The sequence below is a fragment of the Oryctolagus cuniculus genome, chromosome 16 (assembly GCF_051225735.1).
Source record: "Oryctolagus cuniculus isolate XC-2025 breed Fujian yellow rabbit chromosome 16, ASM5122573v1, whole genome shotgun sequence".
NCBI lineage: Eukaryota > Metazoa > Chordata > Mammalia > Lagomorpha > Leporidae > Oryctolagus > Oryctolagus cuniculus.
Genome location: NC_142882.1, coordinates 22,512,418 through 22,530,817, shown reverse-complemented (window position 1 = coordinate 22,530,817; position 18,400 = coordinate 22,512,418). Strand labels below are relative to the sequence as shown.

Below are 18,400 nucleotides of genomic sequence, written 5' to 3'. Positions count from 1 at the left end.
ATGGTCTCCGGCCCAAAGAAGCCAGGACTGTGGCTGCCCCAGGTCTGGGCTCCTTCGTTGCCCCCCCCGCCCCGGCTCCCTGTTTCCACGTTGCTACTCTGGGCCTCAGTGGTTGCATCCGGCCAATGGGTGTGTGCAAGGTCACCCAGTGCTCTCAGGTGTCCTGGCTCAGGGGCCAGAGCTCTGAGCCCTGTTCAGCCTCAGGCCCAACCCCTGCCCCTCGTCTCAGAGGATGAGAACCCAGCATACTGTGGCCCGCCCTCTTCCACTGCCCCACACTGCTGACTTCCCCGCCCCCGCCTCCTCTGCCCCCGTGGTGTGTGCGGGAGCCAGAGAAGGCACCAGAGGCTCCCATGGTGGCCCAGCTGGCAGAAGCCTGGGAGGCAGGTGGCGGGGGGAGGGGTGCGGGGGGGAGCTATGGGCACGCGCATGTGTGTGTGTGTGTGTGTGTGTGTGTGTAGCACTCCTGGTCTGTTTTTATTGCATTTTCCTGTTGCCTCTTCCAGCTGCTCAGCCAGTTCCGGGGAGGGCCCTGGGCCAGCGGCTGTCCCATCCCCGCCCCTCTCATAAAAGCCAAGCCAGGCCTCGGGACACCCAGTACTGCTGCCCAGCCCCGGGGCAGACACAGGGACCAGCCAGCCCTGTGCCACCTCCAGCCTCTCCCCCATCCTGCCTGGGACCATGGGCGTCCCCCGCCGCGGCGCCTTCCTCGGTGAGTTCTGTGGGCTCCCACCCACTGCAGCCCAGCCCAGCCCGCAGGGAAGGGTGAGGGAGCCCCGGCGCCCTCTCTGGTGGCCGCGGACGGCTGGGAGGTGCCACTGGGGCCCGGCTGAGGAAGCCACATGGCCGACAGAGGCTGGCGCCTGGAGACACAGGGGACCCGTGTCCCGCACCCCCGCCACAGCCAGGCAGTGAAATTGGGGGTCCTCTAGGAACCTGCCTCCTGCCCAGAGCTGGACGGGAGCAGGTGGCTTTAGATTCTCTAGAGCAGCCAATTTGGGCAAACTGAGGCAATGGGGGAGCAGAGACCCCCCAGAGCCGGGGCGGGTGCAGGCAGCTGTGGGGTGGGGGAGGGGGAGGGGCCCCAGGCGGGACGGTGCTGGGCAGCCAGGGCCCTTCCACTGTGGGGTACCCCAGATTTGTCCCCCTCCGGAGCTGTCTCAGGGCCAGGGGCAGCCCCAGAATTCCCCTCGAAGACCTCAGCGGGAGTGTGTGTGTTTGAACTTGACTTTGGTTGTGATTTTCCCCACCCCCGCCCTCCCACGGTTGGGGGGGGCCTCCCTTCCCGCCGCACCCAGGGTGCTCTAACGGTTATCTACCAGGGCGGGCAGTTTGTGGCCTGAGCAACCGGGGCAAGGGGTAACAAAGAGAGGGCAGGAATGAGACATTTAGGGTGAAAACAGGAGATCACAGGGTGTCCCCAGGGCGGCAGGTGGCAGCAGCCCCTGTGTGTGTGTGGGGGGGATAGGCGGGGGTCCGAGGCCTCCTTGGCTGCCACCCGAACCCCTTCAGCCTCACTTTTTCCCCATCCACGAAGGATCAGGAGGATCCTCCCCTTCCAAGTGGATCAACAGGTCCGTGGAAAACGCCTGTTAGATTTAAAAAAAATCATCGATATATTGCAAGGCTTTAAGCCGATTTTTTTGGCACACAAATAACCCCACGCCCCCCCCCCCCCCCAGGGTGGCCGTGTGAATGAGCCCAGAGCAAGCCCTGATTGGCAGGAAATTGTCTTTATTGTTTTCATTTCTTTCTGGGGAGGGAGGGGAACGCTGGGGGGGGGTCCTCAGCTGGAGACACAAGGCTGGGGGGGGAGGGCGGCCTCACCCCCGCCCCAGGGGCTGCTAGGGGGAGAGGGGTGTGTGTGGGGGGAGGGGATGCATGAGCACCAGATGGGCCTGGCGCTGACGAACAGCGGCGGCTTCTCTCCGGCTGCCGTTTGGTCCACGTCCAAGGCTCCAGACGGAGGCCAGGTCCATGTCCAAGGCTCCAGACGGAGGCCAGGCAGCCAGGGGGGACTTCTTGGCCCCTCGCCGTCCCAAGTTGGCGGTGGCTGAGGCCAAAGGACCTCAGAAGCCTCCACCCCACCTTCCCCCACTGGCACCCCCACCCCGGCCCCTTCTTGCCCTGGGTTCCAAGTCTCAGCTCCTCCATCCACAGCCCTTGGCTCCTCCTGGGGCCATCTTGTTTGGGTTTTGCTTTTTTTTTTTTTTAACTTGAAAGGGGGGCGTGGTTGTTCGGGGGCGGGGAGGGCGTCTGGGAGCTGGGACTGAGCCAGCTTGGCCCCCAGGAGAGGGTCCTTGTGTGATTCTGTCTTCTGCCCCACCCCGGGGCAAGAGGAACTGGGTCCCGGCTCCCGGGGTGTGGGGGGAGGCAGGGAAGTAGCCGAGAGAGAGGAGGAAGAGCCAAACTGGGGTCCCCCCACCCCGAGGGGCAGCGGGCTGGGGAAGCTGGGCTGGGGACAGTGGTGGGGGAGTCAGGGGGTCCAGGACCTCTCCCCACAGGCTGGCGCATGACTGGCCTGGTTAGGGAACCCTAGTCCACTCCCCACCCCCACCCACCCCCCGGGGACCCCTCCCAGCCACAAGCTGGGAACCCCAGTATTTCGCTGGGAGCCCCCTCCGGAGTGGACGACGCAGTGGTGGTGCGTCACTGCTTCCTCAGGGCCCAGGAAGTGAGTGACTCACGCCCGCCCTCCCTGTGCCCACTGGATCTCGCTAGATTTGGGGGGTCCCCCCTGGAAACTCCCAAATGGGCAGGGTCGCAGGAGGAGGAGGCCACCCAGCTGGAGGCCACGGCGTCTTCCAGTGCCTGGGTGGGGAGTCCTGGGGCCCCGGGGCCCAAGGCGCTGGTGCTGGGGTAGGCGTGGAGGCTGTGCACCTGCGTCCCTGGGTGAGGGGGGGAGCGTGGACCTGAGGGCATGCGTGCCCAAGCCCTTGGGTTTGCACTCAAATGACAGTGGCAGTGACGTCGGGTGGCGTTGTCGAGGCTGAGTTTCCACCGCACAGCAGGGAAGCTGAGGCTGAGTGGTCCAGGGCCCCGCCTACACGGCGGTCTGAGCTCCTGGGGGGCGGATCTGTGTTCTGAGCAGCTGCCCCACCCGCACCCCCAAGTCTCCGAAACATGACGGCGCCCCCCCCCCCGCCGCTAGCTTCCTGCTTGTTCTCTGGGCCACACAAGGGGTCCTGGCCCCCTGCTGAAGATCCCCTCCCCCTGTCTCCCTGCAGTGCTGGGGGTCCTGCTGACTCTGTCGGGAGCTGCAGCCCAGAAATCCAAGCGTGAGTGCGTTGGGAGCGGCCAGAGGCTGGGGCAGGGGCTCGGGAACCACCCCCCCCCCCGCCCTGCGCGCGCCCCTCTCAGCCCTCCCCCCCCATCCCGGGCGGGCCGGGGGCGGGGCGCGGAGGAAGCCCCTTCCCCAGGCTCAGCCCTGAGTGTCCGCCCCGCAGCCTGCGCCCCGTGGTGCCCTGCAAGGTCTACGTGCGTCAACGGCACGGCTTGTCGCTGCGAAGCGGGGTTCACGTCCACGTCAGGGGAGATCTTCACGGAGCGCACGGACATGTGCGAGGGTACGTGGGGTCACACACAGCTGGAGGCCTTGCCCTGGGGCCCCAGAGACCTGGCTCAGTGTGTGTGTGTGTGTGTGTGTGTGTGCGTGTGTGTGCAGAGGCTCTTTCCAGAAGGAACCTAATTACACTCGGGGTGTGTGTGGGGGGGGCACTGACACCGCTGGGAGGTGACCTCGGCACTGTCACCGTCGCAGACATCAACGAGTGTGCCCCGCCCCGGTCCCTGTCCTGCGGGAAATTCGCCGATTGTCAGAACGTGGACGGCAGCTACTACTGCACCTGCAGCCCGGGATACGGGCTCCTCTCTGGGGAGAAGGTGTTCAAGGATGAGAGCCAGAACACGTGTCAAGGTAAGCCCCCATCTCCATGCCCGTGAGGTTTGGGGGGTAGAGAGGTGGGGGGGTCCCTGAGCCCTTCCTGATGTACCCAAGGGCGCAGGGCCATGGCCCCCTGGAGCCTCCTAGCCGAGGCTCAGCCGTGAGGCAGTAGTCAGCACTGCCTGGCAGCTGCGGCGGGGTTAAGATAGGATCAGAAATGTGGATTTGCGTAAAGAAGACAGCGAGGGAGAGGAGAGGAAGGGAAGAAGAAGAAGAAGAAAGAGTCTCTGTTTGAAAGAATAATCGTGGAAGTGGCTCTGTCTCTCGTTCCCGGCCAGCCTGCGTCTCTCTGTGCCTCAGTTTACTGATATGCAAAATGGAGGCGCGACAGCATTACTGACTTTATAGAACCTTGGAGAGGCAAATGAGCTCAGTAGAGGCATTCCCCGGGGGTCAGAGGTCAGCTGGGAGTGGGCAGGCGGGAGCCGTGACTCACCCAGGGGGAGGGCAGGGGACTGGGATCCAAGGCTCCAGGCCCAGCCCTGCCTGCAGGACAGGAAGGAACAGAGCAGACACGCGTGTACTGGGACCACGCGCCTGTGCACCGCCGCGGTGCCGGCCGCGGCTTGGCCAGAGGGCGCTCTTCGTGGGCGCTGGAACAAGGGCCCCGCCCTCTCCAGGAAGACACAGCCGCCTTTGGAGAACCCAGAGTGGACCCTCAACCTGGTGCAGTGAGCAACCTGCTCAGCTGTCCACGGTGATCCTGGATCCTTCTCGGAGTGCCTCAGCTGGAGGACGCCCCCCGGGGCGGTGACTGTTGACTACAGAAGAGCTGTGTCAGAAGCAGGCCTGGAGCCGAGAGGGTTCCCCCACAGACCTCAAGGAGACAGGGCTCTCAGCCTGCTGATCTGCTGCCCCCCGGGCACCGCTCCCCTCCCCTCTCACAAGAGAAAATTCCAGAAGCCCTGAAGATCGCCGGCCTGTGGGCATCTTTATTTGTCGGAAGGAGAGGGGGTATTCAGACATCTCACAATCTCTTGTCCTCCTGGGAGCCCGAGCTGCCCGCACACACGCCTGCCCCACACCGGAGAGCCACACCTGGGAGCCATCTCCCACCTCCTCCTCCTCCTTGGCCAAGAAGGACCTGGAGACCCCCACCTGTGACCCCAGAGGATCCAAAGGAAGACTCGCGCAGAGTTTCTGCCTGAACAGGACAGAAGCTGGAAGCTTTGCTTCCAGAGGCTGGGGTGACAGAGACACCTCTGGCCACGGAGCCCTCGCCCATGGCTGGATTCCTGCTGCTGCTGCCCCATCCACAGGGGATGCCTCTGTGGCAATCAGAGAGACACCTTTGCAGGCCCGGGACTGCCTGGCACCCACTGTCCAGGGACTGTGAACCTGCTGCCCGGGGTGGGAAGGAGGGAGGAACTGGCCCAGGGCCAGGTCCTGGGCCACCGCCGTGGAGCTGAGCTCTCAGCCTGGACAGGAGGGGCTGTCCCACCTGCTAGGGTCACCAGGAGTGTGAAAACCTGGCCGCCGGGGTGGGGATCTGGCCACAGGCCTCGCCCTGCTGGTCCCTGCCCTGGCTGGGAGCCCAAGGGCAAGACCTGGCATCGCTTCCTCCAGGCAGGAGCCTGGATTCTACCCAGGGCTTCCATGCCGGGAATCCAGGCCAGCCCCAGCCCTGGAGGAGGGCAAGATGGGAGGGGGACTCCAAGACCAGGGTGTGGGGGGGTAGGCGGGCATCGTGGGTCACGTGCGTACGATGCCCACCACACAGACCACGCCCACCTCTGCCTGGGACGTCACTTCCCAGGGTGGCCCGACCACAGGACAGCACAGCCACGGGGACCCTCCGGGCCTGGAGTGCCCCCGACCTTGCCCCTTCCCCCTCTGTGGCCTGCAGGTGGGAGGCAGTACTTCCGGGTCTGAGAAGGGGACCTCGTAACTTAGTTTCCCTCCCATACACTGGGCCCATGATCCCTGCTGTGCCCATCTTTTTCAAAAAAAGATTTTTTTTTTTTTGGACAGGCAGAGTGGACAGTGAGAGAGAGAGACAGAGAGAAAGGGCTTCCTTTGCCGTTGGTTCACCCTCCAATGGCCGCCATGGCCGGCGCGCTCGGCCAGCGCACCGCGCTGATCCAATGGCAGGAGCCAGGTACTTATCCTGGTCTCCCATGGGGTGCAGGGCCCAAGCACTTGGGCCATCCTCCACTGCACTCCCGGGCCACAGCAGAGAGCTGGCCTGGAAGAGGGGCAACCAGGACAGAATCTGGCACCTGGACCGGGACTAGAACCTGGTGTGCCGGCGCTGCTAGGTGGAGGATTAGCCTAGTGAGCCGTGGCGCCGGCCAAAAACAGATTTTTTTAAAAGATTTATGTATTTGTCTAAAAGGCAGAGTGATGGAGCCAGGGGAGAGAGAGAGAGAGGTTTTCCACCTGCTGGTTCACTCTGCAGATGGCCACGACACCCAGGGCTGGGCCAGGCAGGAGCCAGGAGCTCCATCCGGGTCTCCCACGCGGGTGCAGGGGCCCAAGCACTTGGGCCATCTTCTGCTGCTTTCCCAGGCCACAGCAGAGAGCTGGATGGGAAGTGGAGCAGCTGGAACTCTAACTGGCGCCCATACGGGATGCCAGCGATGCAGAAGAGGGCGGAGCCTGACCCTTTGGCTTTGTCCTCAGACGTGAACGAATGCACCTCGGGACAAAATCCCTGCCACAGCTCCACCCACTGCATGAACAAAGCCGGCGGCTACCAGTGCCTCTGCCGCCCCGGCTGGAGGCCGATTCCCGGAGCCCCCAATGGCCCAAACAGCACCGTCTGCGAAGGTTTCGCCTCAGGCGCGGGCAGGACTCGGGGTCCCTGAGTGCAGGGGGCGCCCTGCCGGGCCGGGCACCAAGGCCACTGAGTCTGGACGTGAAAAGACCTGGGTGGGGGTGGGGTGACAGGGTCGGAGCCGGGGGAACCAGCGGAGGCTGCCCTGTAACTCATCGCCCACCCAGGCCACAGCCACGGGCACTGCACGCCGCCACTAGGTGGCAGCACCTGCAGCCACAGGGGTTCTGATGAAGCAGGGCGGGGGCGCTGGGCAGGCGGCGGGGGCTGGGGCCCGGCCTGAGCCCTCCTTTCTGTCCCCAGACGTGGACGAGTGCAGCTCCGGGCAGCATCAGTGTCACAACTCCACCGTGTGCGTCAACACCCAGGGGTCATATAAGTGCCGCTGCCGCCAAGGCTGGAAACCGATTGCCGGATCCCTCAACGGCCCCATCAACACCACCTGCGAAGGTACCTGAGCCTAGAACCCCACCCGCGCCCCAAACACGCACACACACACACACAGATGCACACACACACACAGCCGGACGCATGCCTGATGCCCCCTGTCCTGCCCCCTGCAGAGATTCACCTGCCCACCTGGACTCCACCCCACGGCGTCCACAGTCAGGTGAGTGTCCCCAGCCGGCACCACCAAGCAGGAAGTCCCCTGGCACTGGGGTCCCCACCCCCCACCATGGCGCAGGCTGACCCCTGCTCTCTCTGCCTCCAGAGTCTCTCCGGATTCCTTGACAAAGTCCAGGCTCTGAGCAGAGACTTCAAGCCAGCCTTGGCCAATGTCACCATCCAGGTAAGGGCCAGAGCTGGGGGAGCCAGGGCATGGCTCCGAGACGCAAGCACGTTCCCCTGCGGACTGGGTGGGTGCTGGGGGCCGTGGGGAAGGTGCCTCTTGGGACGCCTGCAGCCCACGTCGTATGCTTGGGTTCGGAACCAGCTGCACAGTCTCTGACAGCTTCCTGCTGATGGGGACCTGGGAGGCAGCAGGTGATGGCCCAAGTCCTTGGGGGATGGGGGTCCTTGCCACCCCAAGGGAGACCCAGATGGAGTTTCTCAGTTGGCTCCTGGCTTCAGCCTGGCTGAATGGGGGAATCTCTCTCTGTCTCTCTCTGTAGCACAATGTCAGCCCTTGGATTTCTCTCCTAATTCCATTTTCCATGCATTTTTTGGGGGGAAGGGGGCGGGGAGGTGCCCTTGCACATATGCACACACACACAGGGCTTCCTGGCGACTTTATGGCCGTCATGAGCCCCTGGCGCCCCCTGCTGCCTCCAAGGGTGGAGTAACCCCTGTGGGTCCAAGAAGCCCACAGCTGATCCGTCTCCCCGCCCCCACCCCCAGCGCCTCATCCAGTCCGTGGATGACCTGCTCAAGGCGCCAGGGGACTTGGAGAGACTGGCTCTGAGTGACCAGCACCTCGTGGCCACCCAGCTGCTCTCTGACCTGGAACAGTCCATGAGGACCCTGGCCCGGACCTTACCCACAGGTCCCTTCACCTACCGCTCTCCTTCGGGCACAGGTGAGGTGCCCCCCACCCTGCACCTGCCCGCGCCCCGCCTTCTCCCTCCCCACTCACTCCTTGCCTTTGCCCTCAGAACTGAGCTTGATGGTGCAGGAGAAGGGGACGGGCAACGTCACCATGGGCCAGAGCCACGCGCGGATGCTTCTGGACTGGGCGGTGGCGAGTGAAGACGGGGACTTGGGTAATGCTCGGCCCGGGCAGCGGGGGCAGGAGGAGCTGGGGCAGGGAACGGGACGGGGGTGCGTGCTGTGGTGCAGCGGCTAAGGCGCGCCCTTGGGGAGTGAGTGAGGACGCAGTGTGTCCACCCCGCAGGCCACCCCGTGGCGGGCATTCTGTCCAGTCCCAACATGCAGCAGCTGCTGGCCAACGCCTCCCTGGAGCTGACGCCCGAGAAGCAAGCCGACCTGGAAGACACGTACGAGGGCCCCGTGCGTGGCGCCCGGCTCAGGCTCCTTTCTGCCGTCAGCTCCGTCTTCCTGAGCAACACGAGAACGCACGAGCTCGGCTCGCCTGTCACGTTTGCCTTCTCCCACCCGGTGAGTCCTCGCGCCGGGTGGGGCTGGGCCCTACTGGCCGCCACCCATTCACTCACTCCAAACGCTCCCGGGGGGTGGGGGAGCATGCCATGGAGCATCTATTGTAGGTTTCAGATTTTTAGCTTATTTTTTTTTTTTTTGCACCAAAATAAGCTTTGGCCCATCACCTTTCCCAAGTCCTGACTTAACCTGTCCTGCTGTCACTCCTGGCGCCCCATAAATGCGGCAGCCCCGCTGACCACCCGCATCTGCCCACAGTCGGAGACGCCCCGCGGGCCCCGGCAGGAGGTGGTCTGCGCCTTTTGGAAGAGCGAAAGCAGGGGGACCGGGCGGTGGGCCACTGAGGGCTGCCGGAAGCTGGGCAGCCAGAACGGCAGCACCACCTGCCAGTGCACCCACCTGAGCAGCTTCGCCGTGCTCATGGCGCACTACGACGTGCAGGTGAGCGTCGCCGGGGGCGGGGCCGTATGATGGACAGCCCCCTCCCCCCCCCCCGCAGCGGCACCGGGGGCGTAGCCTGTGATGGACACCGCTCCGTGCTCCCACTCCTAGGACCCGCAGCTGACCTTCATCACCAAGGTGGGGCTGGCGCTGTCGCTGGTCTGCCTGCTGCTTTGCATCCTCACCTTCCTGCTGGTGCGGCCCATCCAGGGCTCGCGCACCACCGTGCACCTGCACCTCTGCGTCTGCCTCTTCGTGGGCTCCGCCGTCTTCCTGGCCGGCATCGAGAACGAAGGCGGCCAGGTGAGGCCCCGCCCCCGGCCTCGTGAGCTCCGGGACTGTCCGCTGCGCGGCTGGGTGGAAGCCCCGCCCCCCAGGCCGTGCAGCATGAGGGTAGGTGGAAGCCCCGCCCCGTCCCCACTCACCGCCCAGCGAGCGCCGGGGCTGTATAGTGTGAAGGTGTGTGGAAGCCCCGCCCCGTCTCCGCAGCCCGTGAGCGCCCGGACTGTGCAGTAGGAGGTTGGTTGGAAGCCCCGCCCCGTCCCCACCCACCGCCCGGCGAGGGCCGGGACTGTGCAGTGTGAGGGTGTGTGGAAGCCCCGCCTCGGCCCCGCCCCGCAGCCCGTCAGTGCCGGGACTGTGCTGTATGAGGTGGGTGAAGCCCCGCCCCGCGCTGACACCGCCCCGCCCCACCCCGCAGGTGGGCCTGCGCTGCCGCCTGGTGGCCGCGCTGCTGCACTACTGCTTCCTGGCCGCCTTCTGCTGGATGAGCCTGGAGGGCCTGGAGCTCTACTTTCTGGTGGTGCGCGTGTTCCAGGGCCAGGGCCTGCGCGCGCGCTGGCTCTGCCTGCTGGGCTACGGCGTGCCCCTGGCCATCGTGGGCATCTCGGCGGCCGTGCGCAGCCAGGGCTACGGCCGCGCCGCCTAGTGAGTGCGCGCCGCGGGGCGGGGCGGGGGTGCCCACCCTGGGTCCCCTATGGCCCGCGCCTGCGTCACGGATTCCCCTCCCGCTCCCCTGCCCGCAGCTGCTGGCTGGACCCGGCGGGCGGATTCCTCTGGAGCTTCCTGGGTCCCGTGACCGTCATCGTCCTGGTGAGTGCGCAGGTGCAGACCCAGGCCCGCGGCGCGAGCCCCCAGCCCTCACCCAGCCCTGACCCGGCTCTGCACGCCCCACACAGTGCAACGCCATCATCTTCGTGACCACCGTGTGGAGGCTCGCGCAGAAGTTCTCGGACATCAACCCCGACATGAAGAAGCTGCGGAAGGCCAGGTGCGGGGTGGTGCAGGGGCGGACAAGTGCACGTGCGGAGCAGGGGCGGGGGCAGGGCCGGCACGGGAGTGGGTGCGGAGGCAGGGTCAGTGGTGGGTGCAGGGGCAGGGCCGGTGTTGACGCTGGCACAACTGACGCTGGGACACGTGCACGTGTGGGAGTAGTTGCGGGAGAGAGTGTGGGAGCAGGTGCACGTACACGCACGGGTACAGGTGTGGGGCACTGGTGTGGATGCAGGTGCACGTGTGGGGGCGGGAGCAGGGGCGGGAGCGGGTGCACATGTGGGGGCGGGGGCAGTGGTGCACGTACACGCACGGGTACAGGTGTGGGGAGCTGGTGCGGATGCAGGTGCACATGTGGGGGCGGGGGCAGGGGCGGGAGCGGGTGCACGCACAGGCGCAGGTGTGCGCGCGGGCTAGGTGCTCTCAGCAGGGAGCGCTCTCAGCAGCCGGCCCATCGGGCCTGCCCGCAGGGTGCTGACCGTCACGGCCGTGGCGCAGCTCGTCGTGCTGGGCTGCACCTGGGTCTTCGGCCTCTTCCTCTTCGACCCGCGGAGCTGGCTGCTGTCCTACGTCTTCACGGTGCTCAACTGCCTGCAGGGCGCCTTCCTCTACGTGCTGCACTGCCTGCTCAACAAGAAGGTGGGTGGGGCCGGGCCAGGGGCGGGGCCGCCAGAATCCCGCCCCACTGACGCCCCGCCCCCCGCAGGTGCGTGAGGAGTACCGGAAGTGGGCTTGCCTGGTGGCAGGGAACCGGTACTCGGAGTTCGTGTCGTCCAGCACAGGCTCCAGCCACCAGCCGAGCACGCGGGTAAGGCGCGTGCCTGGGGTGGGGTGTGGCCTCAGGAGTGGGGTGGGCCCTCACGGGGTGTGGCATGTCTGGGGCAGGGGCGAGGCCTCACGAGCTCCTCCTGCGCAGGTGCTCAGGCCCTCGGAGTCTGGCATGTGAAGAAGTGGACAAGGCGCCGGCGCCAGCGCCTGCCCTCCCGGGCCCCAGAGCCCCCGCAGGGTGAGGACGGGACCGCCGTCCCGCCCACTCTCTCGATACGGTACAGAGGCCCGGCCGCCTACCTACCCTCCCTCGGCGCACACGGGAAGGGAGCTGGCATCCAGAGGAATAAACGTTTATTTTCGCCAGAGTGTCCGGCGGCGGAGGCCGCCCATCCGGCGTCCATAAGGGACCAGGCCGTGCGCGGCAGCGCCGCCCAGGCGCCAGGCTACCGGCTCTGCTTGACTGTGGGCAGGGGGCGGGGAGAGGGGGAGGCTGCAGGTGCGGCTGCAGGGCGGCCCCACGGCCCCGCCCTGCCCATGGCCCTCCGGAGCTCCGCCCCCGCCCCGCCCCCGCCCCGCACGCACTTTACGTGGAGATGGCCACGTTCACTTCGAAGCGGTCTTGGACATCGTTCAGGATCCGGGCGTCGTCCTCCTCAGACACGAAAGTAATGGCCAGGCCCTTGGTGCCGAAGCGGCGGGGCGGGCCACCTGCAGGAGAGGCGGGCGGAGCCAGAGCGTCGGGGGCGGGGCCGGGCTGGACGGCAGAGGCGGGGTCGCTCACCTGTCGGAGTCCTCGGGCATGTCGTAGTTGAAGAGGATGTTGACGCGTTCGATGTCCATGCCGCGCCCGAACAGATTGATGGCCGCCAGGACCCGCCGCTGGAAGTCCTTGAACTGCTGGTAGCGGGAGAGGCTGCGCGGGGGGCCGGGGCGGGGCCGTGAGAGATGTGCTGGGTTCTGGGGGCGGGGCCGTGAGGGGCGGGACTCGGGCGCTCTGGGAGCCAGGCGGGGCGGGAGGTGTGGGCGGGGCTCCGGGGCGGGGCAAGGCAGCGCCGGGCGTGGCCGTGATAGGCGGGCGGGGCGGCGGCCCTCCGCACTCACCGCTCCTCCTGGGCCATGCCGCGGTCGATGGCGATGGCTGGGAAGTTCTGCTCCTGCAGGAGCTGGGCCAGGGCCATGCCGCGCTGCACTGACTTGACGCAGATCTCCACCTGTGCGGGTGGGGCCCAGGGCGCGGTGGGGGCGGTCAGAGGGTCAGACCCGGGGCCGCAGCTCCCCGCAGTCCCTGCGGCCGCACCTGGTTGAACTTCCTGCACACGGGCCACACGCCCTGGCCCAGCGTGGCCCTCAACATTATGCACTGCTTCTCGTGTGGCTCGAGGGCCAGGGGCTGGGGGCCAGGGGGCTGAGGGCGGAGCTGCAGGCCAGGCGGCAGCCTAGGGCAGGGAGGCCGCCGGGGAGCGCCCCCCGCCCCCAGTCCCCGCCACTGCGCACCCAGCTGCTCCAGCATCTTGTCGCACAAAGTGTCTCACGCCGCGCAGGCTCAGGCTGCGGCCTGGCGTGCCCACCAGCACGTGCGGACGCTTCTTCTTCAGCACCTCCTCGTCCTTCTTGATGGACAGGCCCCCGAAAAACACGGACACCTTCGGGCACACAACGGCGCTGGCCTCCCCAGCCCCCCTCCCCCCCGCCCGCCGCGGTCCAGGAGCCAACCTTGACGCCGGGCATGTACTTGGAGAAGCTCTCGTACTCCTTGCTGATGTGGAAGGCCAGCTCCCACGTGTGGCACATGACCAAGACGGTCACCTGGGAGCAGGACAGCGCGGCTCAAGGCCCCGCCCCCGGCCCCAATCCCCGGGACCAGCGCAATCTGCTGCAGCGTGGCCAGCACGAACACCGCCCTCTTGCCCATGCTGGACTTGGCCTGGCACAGGACGTCCACACCCAGGATGCCCTGGGGGATGCGCTCGTGCTGGACTGCGGGTGGGAGGGCGGGCCAGTGCGCGGCGCCTGGTGGCCCTGCAGGCAGCGAGCTCGGGTGGGTGCGGGCGCGGGCAGCCTACCCTCGGACGGGTGCTCGAAGCCCCAGGGCTCGTCCAGTGGGTGTGGGCATGCCCTCCTCCAGCCACTGAGGGCTGAGGCGGGGCCTCTTTCATCGGGCAGCACCACCCCGCCCAAACTGGTGCCCGTCTTGGCGACCACACCCCAGCTCCAGACCCCGATAGCTGCCTGCCCACAAATCCCAGCGCAAAAGTATCTTCTCCCCGTCAGCTCCTATGCGGCCCCCACCGCCCAGTCTTTAAACAAGACTTTGAGAAGCCACAGGCTCAGAGCGCTGCCCCCCCCATGCCTGCAATGGCTGAGCTGAACCCGGGAGCTGCGGCCTCCATTGTCTCCCCCACGGGCAGCAGAGACCCGAGGACTGGAGCCATCGCACGATCTGAACACCAAGCCTTCCTTCGCGGAAATTTAACAAAAAACACGGGGCCTCCGATGGGGCGCAGTGGATCCCCCCCCCCCCGCCTGGAACGCCAGTATCCCACGGGGGCGCGGGTTCGAGTCCCGGCTGCTCCACGTCCGATCCAGCTCCTTGCTAACCCACCTGGGAAAGCAATGGAGGATGACCCGAGTCCCTGGGCCCCTGCACCCGCGTGGAAGACCCGGAGGGAGCTCCTGGCTTCAGCCTGGCCCAGCGTTGGCTGCTGGGGCCCTCTGAAGAGTGAACCAGCAGACGGGAGCACTCAGATTTTCAAAATAAATCTTTTTATTAGAAAAAGAACGTGACTTCCGCGGTGTCCCTCCACGCCGTGGCTTCCAGTGTGCGGCGTCCGCCCTGCAGCACGGCCCACCTGGCGGCAGCTGGTGGTCCCACGGTGGGTCTCGCCGTCCCCCCACCGCCACTCCTCACGCAGCCAGCGGGAGCCCTAGCCACAGCTGGACGCGACCGGCAGGCGCGCGGCACGGCGGCCCCCACCGCATCCCATGGATCCCCGTCTCCTCCGGGCTTTGGCCCTTGGCAGCAGCATCCAGGAGGGTCGGCAGGCTGAGAAGACCCTCCGCAGCTCCCACGGCGCTCAGAAGTCCCCAGCAACCCCCGCAACTCCCGCCCGGCCCGCCTGCAGCCGTGACACCCCAGCTCCCGGAAGCGGCCGTGCGCGCTAACTACCGGCCCGCCCCCCGGCGCATGCGCCCCAGCGCGCAACGGCCACCTGCCCCGCCCCGCGAGTGCGGCGCCGCGACCCGCGCTCTCTCCTCGTGTTCGCCGTCACCACTCCCCTAAGCGTCTCCCCTCGCCCGTTTGCCCGACGTTCCTGCACAGGGGCCCCACGCCCAGGAAGCGCCACTCACCTGGTTCCTCGTTCGTCTCCGCGCGCTCTGAAGAAAGACGCCCGACTCCGATTACCCGCCGCGCGCCGGCTCACGAGCGGCCGCACTTCCGGCCGACCGCGGCCCTCCGCTCACTGGACAGTCAGCACGTCACTCAAAAGGATGGGAAGCGGTGATTGGGTCGTGCGGGAGGAGTCTGGAAGCTATTGGTAGAGCAAAGAACAGGGCGTGCCTTACGGCTCGCTTTCATTGGTCAATGTAAAAGGCGCGCCCTAGGGAGCATAGTGAGCCGGGCCCCGGCGCGTGCGCTGTCACTTGACCTGGGTTTGGGCCAAGTTGGAAGCCGCCATTTTTGGTACTGGCAATCGAAGACTTGCCGCACCCTCTCTGAGTGTGGCTTCTTATTGAACCCGGGGCTGCGAAGTTGGCACCAGCCTGCGGCCTCGGCGTCTTCCGTGGCGGGGGATTGGGGGCCGGGAGTGACTACTGTAGAGGAATTTAGCCTGTTCTCTGGATTTCGCGTGAATGGCATCCAGTTACTACCTGAGCTTTTGTCTCCCGACACCTTTGCTCAACAAAATGTTTTTGGGTGTTGCACCATTGGAGCTCAGTCCATCGGGGGGTTTGGGCTGTGAGCTGGGGGGCGGGGGGTTTGTCCCACAGGGAGCCTGGGCCAGCGCTGAGTCTCCCTGAAACCCCTGGGTCCCACCTCCCACGAGGTTTTGAGAAAATTCTAGAAGTTGTCAGTTTCTGCCCAGCGCTTCCTCCAGGTCTCCCACTGGCTGGCAGGGAGCCAAGTCCTTGAGCCACGTGGGGAGCAGCCTTGAACCGCAGCTCCCGTGTGTTGGGGGTCCTGGGAGCCCCCAAACCATTTCCTGCTGAAGCCTCACTCAGCCCTGTGGACATCGACAGGCCATCTGCACGTGGGGCCGCTGACACGAGGGTCATTAGCAGATCGGTGGCCAGAGAGGTTCATGGTCACGCAGCTGCCCGGGGTCGAAGCAGCTCAGTTAGGCTGCATGGAGCGGGGGCGCGGGGTGGGCTGTTAGGCACAGTGGTCAGGGTAGCACCGGGATTGGAGTCCTGGCTCCACCTCCTGCCAGCGGGCACCCTGGGAGGGCAGCGGCTGCCTGTTCAAGTTCGCTGATGGACCCGGGAGGCCAAGGTTAGGCACCTTGGAACCGGGGTGGGGGGTGGGATGGAGGGAGGAGCCACAGGGTAGCAGGTGGGCGCTGAGCTTGGGGGAATCGGGTCCCCTGGGGGAGAGGAGGCCTCGGACAACCGCGGGAGCAGACTTCTGCTTAACATGAACCAGCAGGGGTGGCGCTGTGGCGTAGTGGGTAAAGCCACCGCCTTGCAGTGCTGGCCTCCCATAAGGGTGCTGGTTCAAACCCTGGCTGCTCCACTTCCATTTCAGCTCCCTGCTGTGGCCTGGGAAAGCAGTGGAAGATGATCCAAGTCCTTGGGCCCCTGCACCTGCGTGGAGACCTGGAGGAAGCTCCTGGCTCTTGGCTTCAGCCTGGTGCTGTCCCAATCGTGGCAGCTATTTGGGGAGGAAACCAGCAGATGGACAATCTCTCACTCCTTTTTTTTTCTACCCTCCCTCTCTGTCACTCTGCCTTTCAAATAAATTTTTAAAAAGACATCTTTGGAAGCAGATTTTTTAAAACCAAAAATCCCCCCAAATCAAAATTTGAACTAAAGAAAAAAAATTAGAGCTTCTTAAAGTACACCCACAACCGAAGACGAACAAATGTTAACATTTGTCGTATTGGCTTGGTTCATTTCAGAATGTTTTAAGATAGAAAAGATCTTAAACACACCCCCGCAATGGCTAAAAGGAAAAAAAGATTGACAGTACCAAAAGCGGTAGAGAGAGGCTGCGGAACTCTGGAACGCTGGGACCCTGGGACCCCGGAACGCGGTCCCTGCAGGTGGCGTGCAGGTGACCTGGACAGAGTCCAGGTCATGGCGGAGTGTGAGGAAGTTCTCCGGGGGTCTCAGCCTGGGCACTCCTGACTCTCTTATTTTTTTTATTTTTTATTTTTATTTTATTTTTTATTTTATTTTTTTTGACAGGCAGAGTGGACAGTGAGAGAGAGAGACAGAGAGAAAGGTCTTCCTTTGCCGTTGGTTCACCCTCCAATGGCCGCCGCGGCCGGCGCGCTGCGGCCGGCGCACTGCGCTGATCCGATGGCAGGAGCCAGGTGCTTCTCCTGATCTCCCACGGGGTGCAGGGCCCAAGCACCTGGGCCATCCTCCACTGCACTCCCTGGCCACAGCAGAGAGCTGGCCTGGAAGAGGGGCAACCGGGACAGAATCCGGCACCCCGACCGGGACTAGAACCCGGTGTGCCGGCGCCGCTAGGCGGAGGATTAGCCCAGTGAGCTGCGGCGCCGGCCCTGACTCTCTTATGTAATTGAAAGGCAGGTGGGGGGGGGGAGGAGAGAGAGAGAGAGAGAGAGAGAGAGAGAGAGAGAGAGAGAGAGAGAGAGAGAGGTTTTCCATCCGCTGGTTCACTCCCCAGATGGCCACAATGGCCAGAGCTGCGCCAATCTGAAGCCAGGAGCCAGGAGCTTCCTCCAGGTGTCCAACATGAGTGCAAGGGCCCAAGGACTTGGGCCATCTTTTACTGCTTCCCCAGGCCATAGCAGAGAGCTGGATCGGAAGTGGAGCAGCTGGGACTTGAACTGGCACCCCTATGGGATGCCGGCACTGCAGGCTGGGGCTTTACCCGCTTTGCCACAGCACCAGCCCCCCGCTCCCCCCCTCCCCCCGTTCACCCTTAAATGCCTTTCTCAGGCCTCTGACAGCCAGGGCTGGTTGCAACCAAGCCAGGAGCCAGAAAATCAGTCCAGGTCTCCCATAGGGTGGCAGGAACCAAATGACTTGGGTCATCACCGCTGCCTCCCAGGATCTGCACTGGTGTTGGTGGGAAGCCAGATGTGGAACCCAGGTGCTCCAGGGTGGGGTGTGGCTTTGTAACCATGAGGCTGAATGCATGCCACAGAAGGTGACATTCCGATATTGAAGTCTAAACAGGCAGCAAGGGACCAGCTGGGCGCGTGGGTGAGGGGTGGGATGGGAGAGGGCTTGCAGACTCGGTAACGGGCAGTGCAAAGGCCCTGTGGTTGGGAGTAAAGCCCAGAGGCATGACAAAGATAATCCTGTCTGCTGGGAGACAGGATACCTAGCAAGAGAAGGCAGGCGGTGGCCATGGCATCAGCCCCAGAGTGGAAGGCAGAGGGGCCGGAGAGGCCAGGGGGTGCACAGGGGCAGCCATCCGACCCTGTGGAGACTGCGCCAGAGGCGTCTTTGTCCCCAGGTGCCTCCAAAGTCCCTCCACAAACGAATCCCTAAAGCTTGGAGCGAGAACTTGGCAAGTCTCCCCGGCTGGCTCCGGGCAAGGAAGGCAGCTTGGGGACTGGCAGACGGGAGACAGGGGCCTGACCCTGCTGGGAAACCTCACTCTGCCTTGTTCTCCCCATCTGTGAAATGGGTAGAGCTGAAAGGCTTGGGGAGAGACGCCAAATCCCCCCAAGGGCAAGGGCCAGAAGACAAAAGCGGCCTGGGGCGAGGGACTTTTCAAGTTTTCCTAGTTTCAGGAAAAGGAGCTCGCAGACTTTCTCCATTCAATCCACAAACTTTCAGAGGACAGGGGAGGGGAGGAGGGGCAGGCCCCTGTCTTGACGGCTTCCAGGGACATTTGCTCTGAGTCAGGTGGTCCAGGGACAGCAGGGTCCTGCCTTGACTCGGCTGTGTTCCCGGGCTCCTTGGGGGCTGCACCTGTTCAGGTGAGCCGTGGCTGGGATGCG

At 65.0% G+C, this 18,400-nt stretch overlaps 1 protein-coding gene and 1 long non-coding RNA gene across 5 annotated transcripts; both read left to right on the top strand.

The window, feature by feature from the left end:
* The first annotated feature begins 512 nt into the window (after positions 1–512).
* ADGRE5 (adhesion G protein-coupled receptor E5) lies at positions 513–11,623 on the top strand. 3 transcript variants are annotated; one of them, XM_051835836.3, is made up of 19 exons: positions 513–712; positions 3,228–3,278; positions 3,447–3,566; positions 3,761–3,916; positions 6,566–6,712; positions 7,023–7,169; positions 7,283–7,329; positions 7,432–7,509; positions 8,058–8,235; positions 8,312–8,419; positions 8,551–8,774; positions 9,033–9,215; positions 9,327–9,518; positions 9,916–10,142; positions 10,241–10,307; positions 10,394–10,485; positions 10,958–11,126; positions 11,194–11,295; positions 11,404–11,623. In XM_051835836.3, exons 1-19 carry the CDS (start codon positions 682–684, stop codon positions 11,431–11,433), a joined length of 2,349 nt encoding a protein of 782 aa, XP_051691796.3. In that variant the 5' UTR covers positions 513–681; the 3' UTR covers positions 11,434–11,623. The 3 variants fall into 3 exon arrangements, with proteins under 3 accessions (XP_051691796.3, XP_051691797.3, XP_051691798.2); XM_051835838.3 differs by having other exon boundaries at positions 642–712; positions 3,228–3,282; XM_051835837.3 differs by lacking the exon at positions 6,566–6,712.
* A 2,996-nt stretch (positions 11,624–14,619) lies between these two features.
* LOC138845650 (uncharacterized) lies at positions 14,620–16,230 on the top strand. Of its 2 annotated transcripts, none has more exons than XR_016223392.1 (2): positions 14,620–14,757; positions 16,003–16,230. It is a non-coding gene; the product is annotated as an uncharacterized LOC138845650 (long non-coding RNA). The 2 variants fall into 2 exon arrangements; XR_011382868.2 differs by lacking the exon at positions 14,620–14,757 and adding an exon at positions 15,616–15,750.
* The last annotated feature ends 2,170 nt before the right edge of the window (positions 16,231–18,400 follow it).